Here is a 19,640-nt window from a genome sequence, read left to right on the forward strand (position 1 = left end):
AGCCGTTTTTTTATTACCACAAGTTAAGCCCATACTTATCACATTAACCTTCGTAGGGTCTCGTTTAGTCACATCCATGGTCTTCGGGTCAATTTGATCCAGCTCACTTTCAACCATTTACATTTCAAGTAGTTATAAACCCAAAAAATCCTACTAATCTTAGCGTGTTCTTCATTACTAACTGCATTACTAAAAATTCAATCAATGTTTTGTATTTAGTTTTGTGTATTTCAGTCAGATAAAAGAAGGGTTTTGTTGTACTGAGTAACTACCCAGTATGATGCCTCACTTCATTCTCTTAGGTAATCAAAAGCTACTCTATAAAATTGGATGATAAGTTACTCACTATCTATCCATTAACTAATGGTTAACTAGTTCATTTCCCATTAACGATGCAACAATTTGTGTGGTTTATCCAACATTCATTATCCGTATCAAATGCATTAAATGAACCATTTTCATATCACATGTTTAGTACAGTAAATAAACCAAGCAGAAGAAGTTTCATAGAGAAAAATAATTTTAACATACTTTTCCTTGATGTTTACATTTTAAAACAGGCCAATTTGACCCGATGACCCTAGGAAAGTAAAAAAAAAAAAAATCAAATTAAGACCAGCATTGAAATTGCATCCTCTGATGTCATCACTATTGTGTCAGCCACATGAAGGGTCACACTCAATACACGCTATCAAGCGGTTGGTGGCGATAGTGTTTTCGGTAAAGAAAAGAAATAGAAGAAGTAGTTTTGGCCGTTGGAACTACACATCGGACTTGTTGGACTACACATAAACGTCATCAGAACGCGCCTTCGATGTGAAGGACCTTTTAGCGAGAAAGTAATGCACGTGAGCGCGTCGTTTGGAGGTTTAAGAAGATGTAAACTATTGCCGGTCGTCTCTACTCAAGCGGAAGACACCATTCACAAAGTACAATATCGCACATTTTCCTTTCAAAACATTTCCCGGGCTTTGCTTTGTCATTTTCGTAGCTCGACGATGGAGCAGGCAGCCACCAATCCTGCCGGATCCGCAGAGGTAAACAGCCCGGTGTCCGCGGAGGAAACGAATACGACAGAGGCAGCAGAAAGTGGGAAACGCAAAAGCGACGAGACAGACCAACCGGAGTCTAGGAACCGAGGGAAGAGGCGACGAGGAGCGGGAGGGAAGAAGCTCCGTCCGGGTGAGAGATACATCCCACCACCACAGAAGCGGAACCCGGGGGTCAGCTTCAGCCGGGAGCATTTCGACGAAACCTCATATTACTTTGAAGGTGGCCTGCGCAAAGTTCGTCCGTACTACTTTGACTTCAAAACGTACTGCAAAGGTCGGTGGATTGGAAAAAGCCTCCAGGATGTGTTCAAGAGTGAGTTCAGAGCGGAGTCCATTGAGTATTACCAAAAGGCCTGCAAAGAGGGTCGCATCCGGCTGAACGAGACACCTGTGGAAGACCTGTCTGTGGTACTCAGGGTCAGTATCATCTGTTTATCATGTGCCCAAGTTGAGGAAGGTCTGGCACCACTTTGTTAATCAACCCATTTTCAATCTCAGTATTTGTTTGAAACAGTGTAAATGTTTTAATCTTTCAACAGAATAATGACCATATGAGGAATACTGTGCACCGCCACGAGCCCCCCGTCGTTGGCACACCTCTAAGAGTCCTTGTGGATGACGGTGAAGTACTGGTGGTCGACAAGCCCGCCTCCATCCCCGTCCACCCTTGCGGCCGTTTCCGCCACAACACCGTCATTTTTATTCTCGGGAAAGAACGGGGCATCTCCGAGCTGCACACTGTCCACCGGCTCGACAGGCTCACCTCTGGGGTGCTGCTGTTCGCCAGGACACTGGAGATGTCACAGAGGCTGGACCAGCTGGTGCGAAACAGAGAGGTGTGTTCAGAATCTGTTGTTATTTCTCTGCTGATATTCTTAAATCCACATCAGATAATGCATCACTTTTATCAAATGATCTTTCTAAATGAATGTCCTTTTTTTTTGTTTGTTCTTTTATCAGCTTGAAAAGGAGTATGTGTGTCGGGTAGATGGGGAGTTCCCAGAGGGTGAGCTGGTCTGTGAGGAGCCCATCCTGGTCGTTTCATTTAAAATCGGTGTTTGCCGCGTCGACCCGACAGGTAAGGAGTGCAGAACTGTATTCCAGAGGCTCAACTATAACGGGAAAACCAGCGTGGTGCGCTGTTTACCCCTGACTGGCCGCACACACCAGATCAGGGTTCACCTCCAGTACCTGGGCTTTCCTATCCTCAATGATCCAATCTATGGGTCCTCAGCCTGGGGTCCTCACAGGGGTAAGGGGGGAGTGGTGGGGAGGAGTAACGAAGAGCTACTTCAGGCTCTCGTGGAGGAACATCGCTCTCAGGAGAGTCTTCACCTCTTGGATATACCAGATGACGGGATTTTGATTGCGCAAGAGGTTGGGAAAAACGAGACGCCTAAGAACGTAGATAAATTAGATGGAACCTCTGAGCCTAAGAAGGAGAATTCTCAGATACAGGTTGATAGCAGTGAAACAGTTAATGACCTTACGCCGGGCTGCACAGACCTAAACACTAAGAACACCTCGCTGCAACCGCCACCAAGCAATTCAAATGGAAATCAGAGAGAAGCCGCTGAGTTGACTCACAAAGACCCTCCAGGGACCAGAGACCTGCTTTGCAGTGAATGTAAGCTAGTCCGACCAGATCCTACAGAGAGGGAGCTCATCATGTATCTCCATGCCTTACGCTACAAAGGACCTGATTTTGAATATTCAACGCCTCTACCTGACTGGGCAAAAGAGGACTGGGTGGAAGCTGACTTCAACTGACTGACGAATTTCCGTCGCTACATTGTAAAAATGTAGAAGTATCCTTTTAAAACGTGGGAAGATTTATTTTTGGGCATTTTGTGCCTTTAATGGAGAGACAGGACAGTGGATGGAGGTGGAAATCAGGGAGAGAGAGTAGGGAATGATATGCGGGAAAGGAAACAAAGGCTGGATTCGAACCTGGGTCGCCCACTTGGAGGACCATAGCCTCCATACATGGGGCACGCACTAACCACCAGCGCCCAGTGGGAAGCATTTTTATTGATATTTTTTCAGTGACTTCTCTGAAGGGAACATCAAGGCTTCACTTTTTAGTTAATTGTGTACTTTATCAACTAGGATAAAGTGAGGAGTAAGTTTTCTTAGCTCCAGGCTCCCTTAAATATGAATTAAAGGAGTTGTATTTGTTTTAATTTCAGGGCTCTTTTATTGTGAAAAGAATGTCCTTTTAACTTAATGCCATCCTTTCTGCCTGTTATCTATCTGCTGCTTCAACCTTGATTTGAAATGAATAAAAAATCCAAACCGCAGGAAAATGTGTTTTTTATTTCTTTTGTAAAAAATTAACAGCATTGGCATCTTCAAATAGTAATGATGGTTAGGACCTTTTTTTTTTTTTTTTAATTATTTCTTCTTAATACAAAGCTTGTGTTGTTGCTTTCATGTGTCTCTAAGGCTGGTTTCTCTGCTCGGTGATTTATATTGAAGGCTTTTTGAAGGATTGTGATGTTACAGACAAGAAGTCAAAAGCAAACACTTCTTATAAAGAGAACGCATGAATACAACTCTGCTCAGAGGCACATTTGACACAAGTCTGTTCTTGTCCATGTCTGACCCACCATCACCTCTAACACTGCTTTGACATATATACTTATTATCACACTAGGGACCATACACACATTTCTCATTTACTTACTATGTTATAGGACACACCCTCTGCACAAAAAACACACATTTTCAGTTGTTTCAGCATGTAAAAAAAAAAGCTGTCATAAGACATTTGGCACATGCTGTTCATAACATAAATACAATTATTTGAATGATATTGAGATGCACAAAATCAGCTTACGTGACATTTCACCTGTGGTGCGTATGTGAAGGCTTTTTGTTCATCAGATATTCTGTTAACAGTGCTGCAGCAAGGTCTATATACAAATCATTAGCTGTTTAGGCAGTGACATTTGATGGTTCAACGACTGCTGTGAAAAGGAAAACATAGGTTTTATCCACTAAGGAGAATAGTAGAAGAATGTTGAAATGTGCACCCAAATATTCCAGCAACTGTATAAACCCACATTTAACGTCATATCTGTATAAGAAACCTTTTTTTTGTATATTTTGTCACTGAAGCTGGAATAAACAGCAGGATTTTTAAATTGACAATAAGACACTTATTGCAAACAAGCTATGACACTACAAATGACACATTACTAACTGTAGGTTTCTGTTTTTAAATGTCAAAGTCACAAAGGACATACTTTACATATTGCAATACAGTGCAATGTTCACTGACTGTAGTGGCAGATTTTTGCTACTGAATGAAGCTTTTCTGTATTTCTCATGTATTTTATACATATACTTATTTATTTTTTCCAGTCAAATGTCTGTTAATGTTTATGGCTCATTAAGGTAATTTCTTGTATGAGGAAAGGCCAGTGGTTGCACACGGGTAGCACTACTTTTGTATTTAGCCAGGTTATGTAGGTGTTCCAGGCACAAAGTAAACTCTGCAGTATCACTTCTTTCGTTGACAGCACAAAGCAGTTTTAAGTTTCTTCAAGTGTGAGATTGGTGCAAAGAAAAAAAGGTGCCTTTTTAATTTACTCGTGAAAATCAACAGCTCATGCTTTGTTTCGACCTTTTGACTGAAGAAACACATGCTCTGACCTTTTTCAATTTCCAACATACACTGTGACAACCTTAGCAGCAACACTGAACTCACATGCTGTCGTGTGTTGCATTTGCAGTTGGCTTATATTTCCTTTAAATTAACAGTGTAGGCTCCTATTTTGTGTTATATATGCTTACGAAAATTCTTCAATAGTTTTTTTAAAATATAATTTTAGAGCATTTAATGCACTGTGTTGCAAAGATTCTCCAAACTTTGCTCAACATGTATCCTCTCGTTGTCCATCTCTCTTTATCCAAACGTCCGGCAGGTCTGGTTTACTGTTGGGTAGTATAACCACCTCTTCACTCTGACTGAAACGTTCCTTATTACTAGTCTCATAAACTGTTTCTTTCAGCGAGAGACGAAGTGTATCTCTTCTCCCATTTAGATGTCCTGGTCTTAACTGTACCTCTTCTTCTCTTTGATATTGCTGCGTGTTTGAAGGCCCTGGTTTGATTTCACTCAGGCATGTGTCATTAGAGTCCTCCAAGCCCTCACAAGAGCTCTGAGACTGGGAGAAGAGGATCCCTTCAGCTGAGTCATGACCTTGATGAAGTGTCTGCTCTGCTGTTTGTTCGTCCTTGCAGAGTGACAGTTGGTCAAAAGTCTCCATGGTGTGGCTGATAATGGTGTCCTCAATGCTCGAAGATGAGGAGAAGGATGTATTGCTCCAGTTCTTCATCCGACTAGACTGACCTTTACATGTTTTACAGAGAAGCTTGTCCTTGGCTACATCTTCTTGTGCCAGGCCTGTAGGGCGCAGGGTGTTTTCTTTGTACGGAGATGAAGTCTGGAGGGCTGGAGGTGATTGACAGATCTTATGTTGGTGGCTGCACATCCCTTCGCTGTCCCCCTCCACGCTACTCTTGTCCACATCTTTCCCACAAAACTCAATTTCATCAGAGAGCACAGAGGGCCGGTTGGACAGCTTACTGGTGCAGGTGCTGTTCTCAAAGCTGTCGCTCAGTCGATAAGCTAAGGGCTGAAGCTCGTACTGCTCCGGCCCCCCACATCCTACTCCCGTCTGTTTCTGGCTCTGCTGACGTTGGTGGTTAGGGTACAGATACCCACCTGCTTCTTTGTCATAACTCTTGCTCAGTCTAGGTCTGCTAAAGGCCCCATTAGCTGCTGAGGCCGACGAAGAACCAGGCTCTGCTGTAGAGCAAGAAGATAGAGCGCTGTCACTGTGATCCGAACAACATGGCAGCGTAATCATTCCACAGTTTCTTTCGGGTCCAAAAAAGCAGCAAAGGGACTGGAAAAAGAAGGTTGCAAATCCACATGCTACACATTTAACCAAAAACAGGAAGATCCCCAGTTTTCTGAAGAGCAGGGCGGTGGAGGGCAGCATGATAATCCCCATGGAGAAAAATGCACCAGAAACTATTGCTACTGGACATCCCATCCTTTTAGTGGCATGTGCTACTTTTCCAATTTTGTCTGAATGCGGGGCTAGGCTATAAGATATGCAATAGTTGGCAACAAAGTCAACAGACAGCCCTGCTGCTGCTGATATAAACAGAGCCTCAATGCCACTTAGCTGCCATTCAAGTAGAACAAGGAGGCCTACAGTGACAAAAACACTGCCTCCTACAGCTGTAGTCCCATAAATGCTTAGTGGAATATTCCAAGTGGTTAAGAGCAGCAAAGCAAATGTGAGCGCTACTGAGAAACCAGCTACTACAAGAGTCTCTGATTTTAAAGACTGTTGCAAGTCAAAAAGAGACAGATGGCTGCTGAACCATCCGTTCTTGAGCCCTTGTGGTGCTCCTGATATTTCGCTGTTAAACCATGTCAGGATTTCTCTGTAGAAAACACTGGTTCTACTAAAGTTGAAGCTGTAGAGGTATGTGGTTCCGAATGCCAACACAAGGGCAGCGACTTTGCCATCTGGCTGGAAGAACAGGCCTCCGCTGTGAGCCAGATGGCCCTCGGCATACCTCTCTGCGAGCATCATACTGAGGCAGTTCTCAAAAATGCTGGGGGGGTAAGGGAAAGGGATTTCATTGCAGCAAAAATGGAGGGAGTCATTACTCTCTGAGCATTGTCTCACAGATACCCAATGTATTAGCTGCTCTACAAGACAGATATTTGTCATATCATCTTTATCCTCAGGCGATGGAGGGGAATAAAAGCTTTGGTTCTGAACCCTTGCACACAAGTCCCTCAACCAAACCTGTGCATCTGGACGGCTCATGTTAAAGTACGGGTCAAGAACCAGAGAGCCATTGCTCATTGGGTTAAAGTGATCCCCATTATCGGTCGGTGTGACACCCCAAACAAGCCTTATTGTAAGTGGTTTATCCTCTCCATTCCTCTGTCTCTCAAACATAAACATGTGGCGATACTCTGAGTCGTACCTTTCAAACGGGTGACTGGAGCGGAAAAGTTGGGTGACCCTGCTGTCTAAGGTGGGCAGTTTCATGCCTGGGTCAATGCAAGTCATGTAAATGCCCCCAGCAGCGAGCACCGCAAACCAGCACACCCAAATGTACCTAAACTTCACAACTCCACAAGGCAGGATTTTCATAAATAATAAATTGGAGGTGTCACTTAGACCTCTTTTTACTTCTCGCAGCTTCTGCCCAAGAATGAAGAGGCATCTCTTGCGTGAGCTCGTATTCCAGAAGCCGCCAGGGTTTTTGGAGCAGCATGGTTTCCATCCCTGTACTGCTACCGATGCAGAGGATGCTTGTGTGTAGCGCTCGCGCAAAATGAAAGAGCAAGGCAGCCAAACCAAAGCCAAGATTGAGCTGATACACGAGGCACTTCCTAGATAAACAGAGAAACATCTGATTGCTGTGATGCTGCTGAGATAACCAGAGAAAAAAGCGGCACTGGAAGTAAACCCTGACGCCAAAATCAAATATCCTACTTCTTGCATCGCTCTGTTTACTCTCTTCTCCAGCGAGGCCTCGGGATTCTGAGATAACTGCAAATTCCAGAAATCAGTGAAGACAAAAACCTGATTGGAACAGCTTCCCAGGAGAATAAGACCTGCTGAGAGGTTGACCAGGGGGAAGAATGCAAGGCGAAATGCTACTTTGTAGAAGAAATAGGTGGTCAGGAGGGAGCCTGTGATTGCTATTACAGATAATGCCACTATGAAGAGAGAGTGCAGATAAAGAGTCATAGTGACAAGAAGAGATACAACCGCTAGGATCGGGTATACCGAATCTCGAGCAAGATAATACTTGAACAGCGACTGCTTAATGCCAAAGTCCATGCCAGTGATAGTCGTATTGTTGTATGTCAGATCCCTGCCTTCAAGGCTGTTCATGTACATCTCCATCATGTGCTCCCCTTTGTTGACGGGTAAAAACAGAAGGCTGTACTTCAGCGTAGGAATTTGGTACTCGACTGTCTGCGGCCCAAGGAAGTCTTTATCTACCAGGAAGTGCAGGATTTGGAACACCACATGGGATTGTTTACAGCGGGACGGGACAGAGGAACAGCTGCCAGTTTTTGGTCTTGCAACGCAGGCCTCCACTAGCTGTCCTTCATGATAGTATGGGGCACATTTCCGGAGAAGGTTGAGAGACTCAGACACCTGTGGTAAAATGGAGAAAACACTTTGAATATATCTTTACATGGGCAAACAAGTCATGTGGGTTCTGTTATAACAAAGTGATGTAAATAATGTTTCCTTATTCATATCTACTTGACCTTGTCCTGCATCATAAACTTCAACTTCTCATTTGTGCACTTATGCTAAATTGCTTTCTGCTGAAACGTTTAGCAATAAGTTTGATTCCATGCAAAGATCTGAATGTGCGCATCCATGTAGCGACTTTCCGAAACAATGAAGCCCCTGAGAGGCTTAGGTTGGGCCTAATATCTTGTCTGACGCGCTTTCCAAAAAAAAATACTGTGATACGAATATAAGTTTGACTTTTTGTTAACAAAAAAAGATAATCAACTTATGATAACGTGCATTAACTCATAATCACAGTGAGCCAGAAACAATAGCAATCTACAAAAAATACGGCGACCCAGCTCACCCTCTCTCTTCCACTGAGAACAATAGGTTAACAGGTGAGTTAAATAAATTCCACATCTCCGTCCATACCCATGTGACCTCCCCCTACTCAATACAATCCTACAATAAATTATATAAAAATCAATAATCCAAAACACCAAAATAACACACTGCATACCGTAACCTTCACTAATACTTCAAATATACTTATCCATGGCTCCAATCATCCGGTTATTGTTTTTTTTACAGGTTCAGCCAGGTTAGCTTTTTTCCTTCTTGAATTCTTTGTACTAAGCTAAGCTAACCAGCTTTATTATACTGTACATAATTGACATTGGCATCAACCTTTTCATCTAAAATATGGGAAGATAGCAAGTGATTTCAAACTGCATTAGTTTTAATACATGCAATGTAAGAGCGAAAAAAAATGCTCTGAGGCCCTAACACCAACAAACATTGCAAACACAAAATGAAAATGCGAGAGCCTCAATACCTGGTGTGAGGTGAGACTGAGGCAGCAGGAGGCATTAGTAAGGACAGCCAAGTAATTCCCCAGAGACCAGCTCGGACAACAAGCACTTCTGGATGTTCCCTCAGCCTCCGCCCTCACGGGCTGCTGGCACAGGTCCTGGAACTGAGCCTGGGAGCGAATCTGGATCAGATGAGAGAAACATTTTTATTGAACACCTGCCAAACCTTGAAACAAATTAACAAAAACTCAATGGATTTCAGATGAGGCTAAGCACATTAAGTGTTTTTATTTTACAGGGCAGAGTAGGGCATTACAAAAACGAGAAGACGGAGTGAAATTTGAAAGTAGCTGATGACTAAAGAGGTGAAGAAAGGAGCATGAGGCAGACAAGCAAAGGTGTGACGGAGGGCTGAAAAAGTCAGAGCTAACCCTGGATTGCTCCATCTCACACATGACGTGGATGGCCTTTAGACTCCAAAGACTGGCCGAGTTTTCTGAGCGAAACACCAACTGAGCCAAACGCTCACCTGCATGAAGAGAGACAGATGGATTCAACACACATGGAACAAGATGGCCAGCGGTGAATCATCTTAGTTTGGATGGTAAGACAGCAATGTCAAGATTCTTTTAACTGTTTCAAAGAGGCTTTAGGTGAATACATTGATGAAGGTAAAACTAGGGAAACAAAAAAATCTGTGTGTAACATGATTCTGAATACAAATTAGGCGTCATGAAATCAAAAACCTCAGGCTTTGATTTACTAATAAATCTATGAAGGAAGCTGCCTGTGTGTTTCTAAGGCATGCTGTAGTGTCGTCTTTGATCTACCAGAACACTATTTCAAAGTAGAGCACTAAAACAAAATCTGTGATCATGTCCTCGTGGAAATCATTCGGATGAACAGTTCTTTTTGAAGCTGCTCTAAAAGCTATTATTCATTTCTAAAGATCAAACTATTTGGCTTACATTTAAATGTAACTAAAAATCTGTCATTCTTGGTTTTATGTTGTGTGCTGGGAGTTTTGATTTCTTACAGACAAGACTTGCAGCACTTTGCCATCAGCTCACATTATTTACATATTCAGAAGTTTCAATAGTATCTCCTACCCATTGTCATTTCTCTGCTTAAAAATATTTGCCAAGCAGTGTGACATATCCCTCTCAACTTCTATGTAAATGTGTTATAGAAATCTGTGATTTTTTTTTCTGCAATCACTGAAGCATAATTAATTTAACATCATTTAAAGTGAAAACTTTGATCATTTACACACCTGGGGTGTCACACAGGAAGGTGTCTGGTGATGAATCTCTCGCCAGCATCCTCTTAATGCGAAGCCTGGACGGGTCATGGCTGCTGTCTCCACTAGTAGCACCAAAAGTAGTACAGATAAATACACATAAATGTATGATTTTTTTGGCGTTAGTTTCTGATCTAAACTAGTATGTGTTGTATCATCTAAGCTATCGTTTAAACCAGCAGTTAAGTGTGTTTATGGCCTCTCTGGGGGGCAGTGCAATTGCTGTAAATACAGCACAGATATGGCAGCAAATCTGTTGCAAATGTAGGTCCAGTTTTTTTTTTTTTTACTTTTATATTAGAAAGCTTTTAGTGGAAATGAGCACAGTAAAGCTTCAGCTGGAAAACCAAAACAATTAGCCATTAGGGGAAGCTGTGGCTCAGTTGGTAGAGTGTTTATCTCCCCAAGTGAACTGCCCCATCCAACTGTCTTTTATTGTCAATAAAGAAAATACTCATTCTCACATATAAACAAAATGGTTATAATCCAATTCATTAATATGTTGTTTGATGAATTTTTCTTTTGTAATGTGTTTTTCTATTAACATTTTTAAATACACATTTAAATTATGTTCTCATAATTAAAACGATTTTATTCACATGAACAACTACGGCCATTCGTGGAGCATTGTGTGTGTGGCACTCAGATGCACACTCTCCGTAGAGAGAGAGAGAGAGAGGGGGACTGCGCTCTACTGAATGTCTCTACTGACCTTTCACTGAGCTGCTGTGGTAGAGGAGACAGAGATTTCCCCGGGCCTGTATTCTTCTGCAGCTCAGACAAACTGGACTGGCGTACTCCGATGTATGTACCCCGTGGCTCGAAGCCCTGAAAAAGAACACACAAAAAAACCAAATAGCCAAACAAGCTAATTGTAGTGAGGATGCTGATGATCATAAATGCATTGAAGTGGTTTACTGAGTCAATCAGCAGCACAAAACCCCTCACATTGCTGTCTAAACAAGGATGAAAAAATAAGCTTGTTTGGTTTTGTGAGGTTTGAGGTTTTCCCTTTTCCACCCAGATCATATTTAGCTCATGTGAATTGATTGTTGTAAATCACATGTTGCATTTAAAAGATAACGTCTTAATCAGTGTTTGTCCTGTAAGCCTGCGATTTAGAAGTCAGAAGATACATTTAATTAAGATGACAGTGAGCGTGATCTCATTCAGTGCAGTTCATTGAATCTGTGATAAGACTGAAGTCAATGGATGCGGCTCTGTTCACGAGTCATTGGAGAAACGAGCCTGAGGTGCTGAAGGAGGTTTGTATGGTAGATTGACAAATGGTTGATAGAAGAGATATGTGTGCTGTGTGTGTGTCTGTGTATGTCTTTGAGACTCACCAGAAGCGGGTCTGAGAAGTCTGGAAGTGGACCAATGAAAAGTCCAGCCAGTGAGCATCCCAGCAGCACCACAGCACAACCAACCAACACAGCTAATGGATAGTCTACTATCAACTGGGAATAACTGCCAAATAAAACATCACCAAAGAAGAAGCCACCAGTGAGCAACAAAAGAATCCTTACAATTACAAAAGGTGTTACATTGAATACTTCAGTACTCACTTTCTAACGATGCGGTAGAGACTTCCCTCCCTGTTAATGATTGGAAAAGGCATTTTAATGATTCAACCATTATTTGTTAAAAAAAAAAACAACAACAATGAAACAAAAAATCAGAAGCCATAAAAAACATATGGACATCCCCCACATTATCTGTTAAATATGAAACAAATCCAACTATTGCTTAGCTTAGCTTAGCTTAGCATAAGGACTGGAATGAAGGAAAGTTAGCCTGATTCTTTCTGAAAGAGAAAATCTGCCTACCCAAAATCCTAACGCTCATTTTTCAAATAAATTATTTGTTTAATCCATAAAGAAAATGAAATGTTAGTCTCAGTGTAATAATGTTACATAAAGACATGATCCAGGACACCCATTTAATCAAAAAACTTGAGTATTTTCCTTTTTTTGTCCTTGGCTCGAGCTACAATTTCCTGTGGCCTGCATTGTTGTGTTAGCAGGCTAATGTTAGCACACTTAAGTTAGCTCGCTGCTTCACATTGCATATAAATTTACATGGAATGACTGTGATCTAAAACAGCGTACATGACGTTAGAATAAAAAAACAAATAACTTTTCAAATGTGATCTTTAGAAATGCTGGTTGGCTCTACTTTTTTTTTTTTTTTTAACCCTTTTACATAGCCAGTAAAGTGGGTTCCTCCTTTTACAGTTCTCTAAGCTAAAATAAGATATGCAGTTGCTGTTTTTAACCTATCATAAATCAATCGATATGAGGGTGTCATTGTTCCTCTAGTCAACCTTTAAAAAATAAACTGATTCCGCATTATTTGTACTCTTCCTTTTAAACCCACCTCACGGTCACCACGTGTCTCTGCTTTGGTTTCTGTGCCCCGCTCTCATTTGACCCATGCAGCCAGTGGCACCTCACAGCGCTATGACGGGACGACTGATGGGCTGAACTACAACTGTGTCCCACTTCATTCACTCCCCCTCCTTCTGCATGAGGACCTGTTTTGTTTGAATGACAGTCTTGGCAGGTCTTTAATTTGGTTGGCTTGTAATGGCTGCAGTGGGGACTTTTTCTTGGCTGTGAAGAATCATAGTGCCCAGATTGACGACACTGGGGGACCTAAAGAAAAAAAAATGGGATTGGGAAAGAAACAAGAGAAGGAAAATTACTCGGATTATGGACATTTTCATATACTCAATGTTTTTTAATGATTTTTTAGACTACCTGAAAAATCCTGAATCTATTTGCAAACTGTTTCTCGACACATTCTGACTCTGTTTTAATGATTCCTGAGATATCTTTCCTTACACAGCACACAGCTCTCAGGCTTACTTGGTGATAAAGCTGGCAGGAGGAAGAAGGTCTGCCGAGGCTGCTGCAGCTGTCACATAGTTCCCCTTCAGACTGGATGACTGTCAACTGGGCCTCAGCATCACTCTCGCTGTCAGGAGGGCACAAAGACAACCGAGGGATCTCACTGAGGAGAGGAAGAGAGTGACAGGAAGGCCAGAGGTAGGAAAAGACAAAGAAAAAACGAAGAGGGAGAAAATATGCAGGAGCGGAAGAATGATGGGCAGAAAAGCAGGAGAGAAATACACAGAAGGTTATTTTACATTGAAAGTGCAAATATGCAGCAGGTCATACTATTAAACTTTGATCAAGCAATATTTATTTTCTTATTACACGATGTTTGACATCTCACTTTCTTTGTATGGTTTCATATTTCACAGAAAACAAAGCGGGGAAAGTTCAACTAATGAGGTAAGAAAATGAATTTTTGGTGACTGCACTGTGGCTACAGGAGGGAATGAGGCCCTGTAATTAAAGAAAGCAGGAGGGAGAAGGTGGGACAGAAAGTGAGAGACTGTTATCACATCATGTCACAGAGAGGTGAGTGTTTTTCCAGGACATGTAACATAAGCCGGGTTGGTAAGGGCAGCAGTAAGGAGACCCTTGGATTGACAGAGTAATGATACAATATTCCTCATTCATTTCTAATGTACAACTCTCTCAGCTCCAATAATGAAACTTCAAAAAAATAATAAAGCGTATCTATCGCTCGAGGTTAGGTGGCTGGTTTGCTGGTTGATTGGTCCAGGTTGACCAATGTCACTGATGTGCAGTTTTTGAACAGACATTAAGGGTTGACAATGTGCCCTTGTAACTTTGTTGATCTTCCTACTTTTCTACTAGTACCATCATGAGTTTCCCATTTGTGGTTTCAAGTGGAATATCTCCACAACTATTGGATGATTTTCTGTAAAATGTGTTGATTATTTTTGTTGTCCTCCTATGAACTGCACTGGTTCGAGTGATGCTTTACTTCTCTATCATTGTTATCAAGTCAAATATGTATTTGTTTTTGTTTATCACCAAGTAACTTCAAGTCTAATGATGTAACCATCCGCTTCAGTTCTACTTAATTACGAGTGCTAAAAATGATATCCTAGCATGCTAACATGTTTAATTACTAAAAATAGTAAGATTAAGATTTACTTTATTGATCCCCGCAAGGGGAAATGTCTGTTTTTACACTCTGTTAACCATGCAACACACACATGCACAAACAGGATCCTATGGACATGCACTAATGGAGAGATGTCAGAGTGACGGAGCTGCCCACAGCGGGCGCTCCTGAGCTGATGGTGGGGAGGGGGTTTGGTGCCTTGCTCAAGGGCACCTTGGCAGTGCTCAGGAAGTGATCTGGCACCTCTCCGGTTCCCAACCAAAGTCCCTACAGACTGAGCTACTGCCGCCCACAGATGTACAAATGACATCTGTATAATCATTTTAGCCTCTTTTTCATTCGTACAATATTAGCATGTCTGTGTAAGCATTAGGTTCAAAGAACCCTGTGCTCTACAGCCTCATTGTCTTTAATGCCTTTTAAACTTTAAGAAAAAATACAGTTTTTTCCATATTTATTCTAATGGGATAGATAGAAGTGTTAAAACAGAATTAGAAGAATTGCTTTTCAGTCAGAAAAACTTCCTAAATTCTCATGATATTCACTTTCAGTATAAAATAAACAAACCAGACTGAACTACAGAGCAATCCTTTGCTTCTATCTCAGTGAAGAAGAAATTAGGTCTGTTTAGTCTACCAGATGCTTGTCTGTGCACAGAAGACTGGATGCAACCGCACTTCCTGTCTTGTCACCATGACAACGGAGTAAGTCAACAGAGCGTAAATGACCTCACACAGTTTTATTTGCATCCCATAATACGACACGCAGATGATGATAAATCTGCTGAGCTGGTGATTTACAGCAGCAGAGGGATTATGGAGCCGTTTAATGGCGAGGGAAGAAGTGATTCTCTGTTTTTTTTGTTTTTGTGCTACCAAAGAAAGTAAAATTATGAAAATAATAAATAACCCACACGGAGTACTCAGCCGGTTTTAGACAACACGTTAATGTTTGTCCTCTGGTTTAGCCTAATGAGCAGTATAAAGTATCAGGAAGCCGACATTGTCAACTAGTTTAGTACGGTTTCTGTCACCGTAGCATTATTATCTCCACCAAGTGAACAAGTTAAAAATCTGTCCTGAATTATAAGTGTGTACTACGTAACCTGTGCCTGTGAGCCTCCCCACTACAGACACCAGGAAACCTATTACTTCTCTTTGATGGTTTCTCACCAGGCTGGTCAACAAAAGAACACACACACTTCCAAGGGGAGTAATTGTGGATGTCATTAATAAATCATTGGATGAATACAAAAATACATCCAGGAAGGTGTCACCAGCTCCTCCTCACATCCAGGATAAATAAAAGCTCACTGAAAATGTAATGACCTCAAAAATATGAGAGAAGAAAATTGTATACACTAAAACAAAAGTTCACTTCATTATTCTTGCAAACATTTGCTGTTCGTTTGATGCACTGAGTTAAAAAAACAATATACACACAACAGCCAGGAATTGGTAATGAGGGTAGAAAGAAATATTAGAATCTCCTCAAATTATAAAGAATGTTTAAATCAGCAGAACCAGAAACTACATCTTCAAAAATGACTGCGAAGTTCAAACAGGTTAATCATTTTTAATAAAGAACATTATTTACCTCCACATGGGTGAGACTTACTGTATTTCTTTCAACTGCTCTCCCTCTAAACAGGTAGAATTATAAAGAGATGGTGTGCTATGAAAGAGAATTAGAATGTAAAGAGGGGGAAGTGCTACATGCCTGATAAAATATATGATCCATAAGTATCTCCTATGGCACATACAAGCTATACGTTTAGATAAATAGCTTAATCGCCTAATTTAACCTTATTTTGTAGTAGTTGGTTAAAGTTGAGGTAATTTTAACGTTTTTTTATATCTAAGTTATGTTTGTCAGAATGTAATGAGCAATAATCTTACAGTGTTATGAGACAGCTTTAAGGCATTCAAAAGACTACGGTTCATATCCATCGGATTAAAAAGCCTGTCAGCTTCTGCTACTCTCTCCTCTGTCTGCCTTTAGCTCTGTATGCCTCTCTCCTGCTCCAGCACGTCCCTTTTTATCAACTCTCTCGATCTCATTCAGTGCTCTGTCCTCAAATATCTCAGAAACTGCCAATCACACACACACACACACACACACACACACACACTAGGTTAGAATATGTGAAGTAGGCAAGATGTTAACCCTCATAAAAAGACAAAATAGGTCTCTACGGGGGCATTTATTAGAGGATAATAACTTCAGGATCTGCCTTTAATGTGTAGGAACAGAAACCACGAGAGGAATTTGTGTGGAGATTTAAACTGTGTCGGGGTGGCAGGCCTCAGCTGCCTTCAGTCTTGTTTTCATTTTGGAGCTCCTGTGTTGAAGAGTGAGTGGCAGGGTGACATCAGAGGGTTCAGAGATGCAGTCTGATCCAAGCAGGAATCTGATGACACCCGGATGATTTCACAGATGTTCACTAAAGTGTAACTGCGAGACAGTGTATTTTGCAGGAGATTGCTTTTGCACAGACATAAAAGCTCGTTTGTAATATGATATTTTAAAGGAGGCATTGAGAGCACAGGCTATCTTGTTCGTCATCATGCTAAAGAAATAAGACATAGTGTAACTTTCTGGGTAAAGTAGGCCTAACAATAATTGACCTGCTGCAAATGTTGTTGCAAATGTAGCTACTTAATCTAAAGTCTCAAAATAACATTGAGAATAGCTGCATCTTGTAGTTTCACTAGCAGAACAACCAGTGCAATATAATCAAGATTTTACTGTAATAATCTGTAATGGGGAAATTAGAACAGCAGAAACCATATCCTGCTCATAATCCAATTGTCAGCAGCATAAACACAGCTGGATTGAGTGCCTTTTGCAATAATACTCCCATCTGCTCGGAGGGTATAAAACACATTCATGTTTTACTACGAATCTTATTTCTTTTTCCACGAGTGAAGTTACAAACGAAGCATTAAAACAATAACATACGAGAAAGATAGCCCACCTTCTGCGTGCCTGAATTTCTCTTTCATCTGTAGGAGAATCATCCATCACTATCGCATCCGTGCTTTCTCCAATCATCGAGCAAGCCTCCATTTCCCGATTCCGGATTGAAACTGAATTAAAAAAAAAAGGTAATTATAAATGTCCTGTTGTTGAAATCGGGTTAACCAAGCAGCTTCCACCTGCCCAGTCTGGGTCCACGAGGATCAGGGGTCCGGGCTTGTTTCTAAGGCTGCTACTACAGAGCAGCACCGGGGCTGTTTGGGTTAATCTGCCTCGAGCTGCGCTCTGATTGGAGGAGCCACGGTGATGCTGAGGACGCTGCCTGGTCGCTGTCCAACCGGCCGCGGTGCTGGAGCGCAGAGTGACGGAGAGAGTGAGCATCAGTGAAGGCTTCGTGGACTCGAACGGGAGACCCAGCTGCTGGTTAGTGAACGTTATAAACAGAGAATGATGCAGTGTTTAGTTGACGTAATAGCCTAACTTCGTTGGGAGCTCCAGTTGTTTATTACAATAAAACTTGAATGTGAGTGTGCTACATCTTAATGAGGTGAGTTCAGGTAAATGGCATTAGGCTATTCTTTTTTTTTGCCATAGTAGAGATAGTAGCCAAATTTTACTCTCTAAACGAGCTAAATAGAAAAACAACAACCATTAATAATAACTAAAAAGTTATAATAAAGCTGGGACTGATATTTTTTAGAAACGCCAGCTAATCTAAGCTAGGAAAGTATTTTTACAAACTTCCCAAAACACGTGACCGTTTTCTGCGTCCTTATTGGTTCAAGGCGATTCTACGTGATGGCGTATCGTTGCCATGCCAACTTATTTAAACCCTTTCTCTACAATTTGAGTACAGGTACAAGACTCTACCTATGAGCAGTGACCGGCTGTTATTGTTCCTATACATAAAGAAAAATAAAACACCATAACTAATAAAAGGTTTAAGAGTGTGTATGAAGACTGTTCATAAGGGGAAAAAATGCTTTTAAATAGGCTACATTTAAAGCAATTAATATGATCAAGGTTTGGATTGTCAGATTGCAGAAAGTAGTCTAGTCGTGAGAAGCTGGACCATGTTGTGTGACCAGTTATTCACAGACACAGTAAATTAAGCACATCATCAGACATGATGGATGGATGGATGAAACCCCCAACTGATAGATAGATAGATAACATATGAAGACAAAACTAAAAATTAAACTTTTAAAATACTAAGAAAATCAGAGCAGCAAGGTACAGATGGAGTTTCAATGTATATTCATACAACTTAGACATGAGGTAATATGTGTATTTGGTTAAAATCAATAGTAAGTTCAGCTGTCAGTAGCCTAGTTATATTCTCTAACCAAATTAAAGATTAATATATACTTCTTATCTTATCTTAAGTGATACAATTATTTTTCATGTTGAATGGCTTGCTATCAGTATTATTGCATTGTAACGAAAAAGAAAATCCCAAATCTGTTATAATTTAAGGTATATGACTGAAGACTGATCTTTCTAATGTGTGCCTTAATATAGAGTATGCTCCTGAGTACAGGCTATCTATCATATTATCTACTCCTTTGTTTTAAAGCTACAGTCATTTTATGGTGGCCAAGACTCGAAACACTACAACAACAAAATACGAAACCTAATCATATTTCATAAAATGCAACATTTTACAAAATACAACGGCATTTTACAGGCAGCGGGACAACATCTGTGCAGCTGTGCAGTCAAGAGATGGCCCATAGTGTGTTGTTATTTTTGTCCTTGGGTTTAGACACATGTTGTTGTGTATTACACTTTATGTCCATGTCATTGTGTACCTAGCACACTATTTCATGCTGGAATGTGTTCAAGCACAGTAAAGAAGTGTGGCTAAAAGAAAATGTGCTATGTTAAAATCCTCCTTCATAAATGTACTGTGTTGCGGATGAAGAGATTTTCATGACATAAGCTGGTTTAGAAGTGGATTGTGCAAAAGGAAGATTGACAGGGAGTTCCTGTAGTATACTTATGTGTATTGCGTTTTATTCTTAATCTTACGAGACAGAAAAAAAAGCTTTACTGTTTCCCAAAGGGGAAAAAATGTTCCACATATTTTTCTAGCTTTTACCTCATGAAGAGAAGAGACAAGAAAAGAAGAAAGAAAACCTAATAGGACTTTGGGCTACTTATTAATAAGAGGACTGAGAGCCAGCCAAGAGCT

General features: G+C 41.0%; 2 protein-coding genes across 2 annotated transcripts; one reads left to right on the forward strand and one right to left on the reverse strand.

The window, feature by feature from the left end:
- Positions 1-781: 781 nt before the first annotated feature.
- rpusd2 (RNA pseudouridine synthase domain containing 2) lies at positions 782-3,357 on the forward strand. The gene is made up of 3 exons (XM_061062242.1): positions 782-1,469; positions 1,592-1,888; positions 2,013-3,357. Exons 1-3 carry the CDS (start codon positions 843-845, stop codon positions 2,820-2,822), a joined length of 1,734 nt encoding a protein of 577 aa, XP_060918225.1. The 5' UTR covers positions 782-842; the 3' UTR covers positions 2,823-3,357.
- disp2 (dispatched RND transporter family member 2) lies at positions 3,348-18,385 on the reverse strand. The gene is made up of 10 exons (XM_061062241.1): positions 17,445-18,385; positions 13,333-13,477; positions 12,842-13,119; positions 12,031-12,060; positions 11,809-11,932; positions 11,175-11,290; positions 10,436-10,527; positions 9,594-9,691; positions 9,186-9,344; positions 3,348-8,263 (listed from the first exon to the last, which is right to left on the reverse strand). Exons 1-10 carry the CDS (start codon positions 17,534-17,536, stop codon positions 4,931-4,933), a joined length of 4,467 nt encoding a protein of 1,488 aa, XP_060918224.1. The 5' UTR covers positions 17,537-18,385; the 3' UTR covers positions 3,348-4,930.
- Between the last annotated feature and the right edge of the window lie 1,255 nt (positions 18,386-19,640).

This window comes from Labrus mixtus, chromosome 18 (assembly GCF_963584025.1).
Source record: "Labrus mixtus chromosome 18, fLabMix1.1, whole genome shotgun sequence".
NCBI classification, from domain to species: Eukaryota; Metazoa; Chordata; class Actinopteri; order Labriformes; family Labridae; genus Labrus; species Labrus mixtus.

Coding starts and splice junctions, on each gene's coding strand:
- rpusd2 (XM_061062242.1), top strand. CDS start 843: ATGCACGTGAGCGCGTCGTTTGGAGGTTTAAGAAGATGTAAACTATTG. Junction 1,470..1,591: donor ACCTGTCTGTGGTACTCAGG/GTCAGTATCATC, acceptor ATCTTTCAACAG/AATAATGACCATATGAGGAA. Junction 1,889..2,012: donor AGCTGGTGCGAAACAGAGAG/GTGTGTTCAGAA, acceptor TTCTTTTATCAG/CTTGAAAAGGAGTATGTGTG.
- disp2 (XM_061062241.1), bottom strand. CDS start 17,536: ATGGAGGCTTGCTCGATGATTGGAGAAAGCACGGATGCGATAGTGATG. Junction 13,120..13,332: donor CCTGCCAGCTTTATCACCAA/GTAAGCCTGAGA, acceptor TTTTTTCTTTAG/GTCCCCCAGTGTCGTCAATC. Junction 10,528..11,174: donor CCACAGCAGCTCAGTGAAAG/GTCAGTAGAGAC, acceptor TGGTGCTACTAG/TGGAGACAGCAGCCATGACC.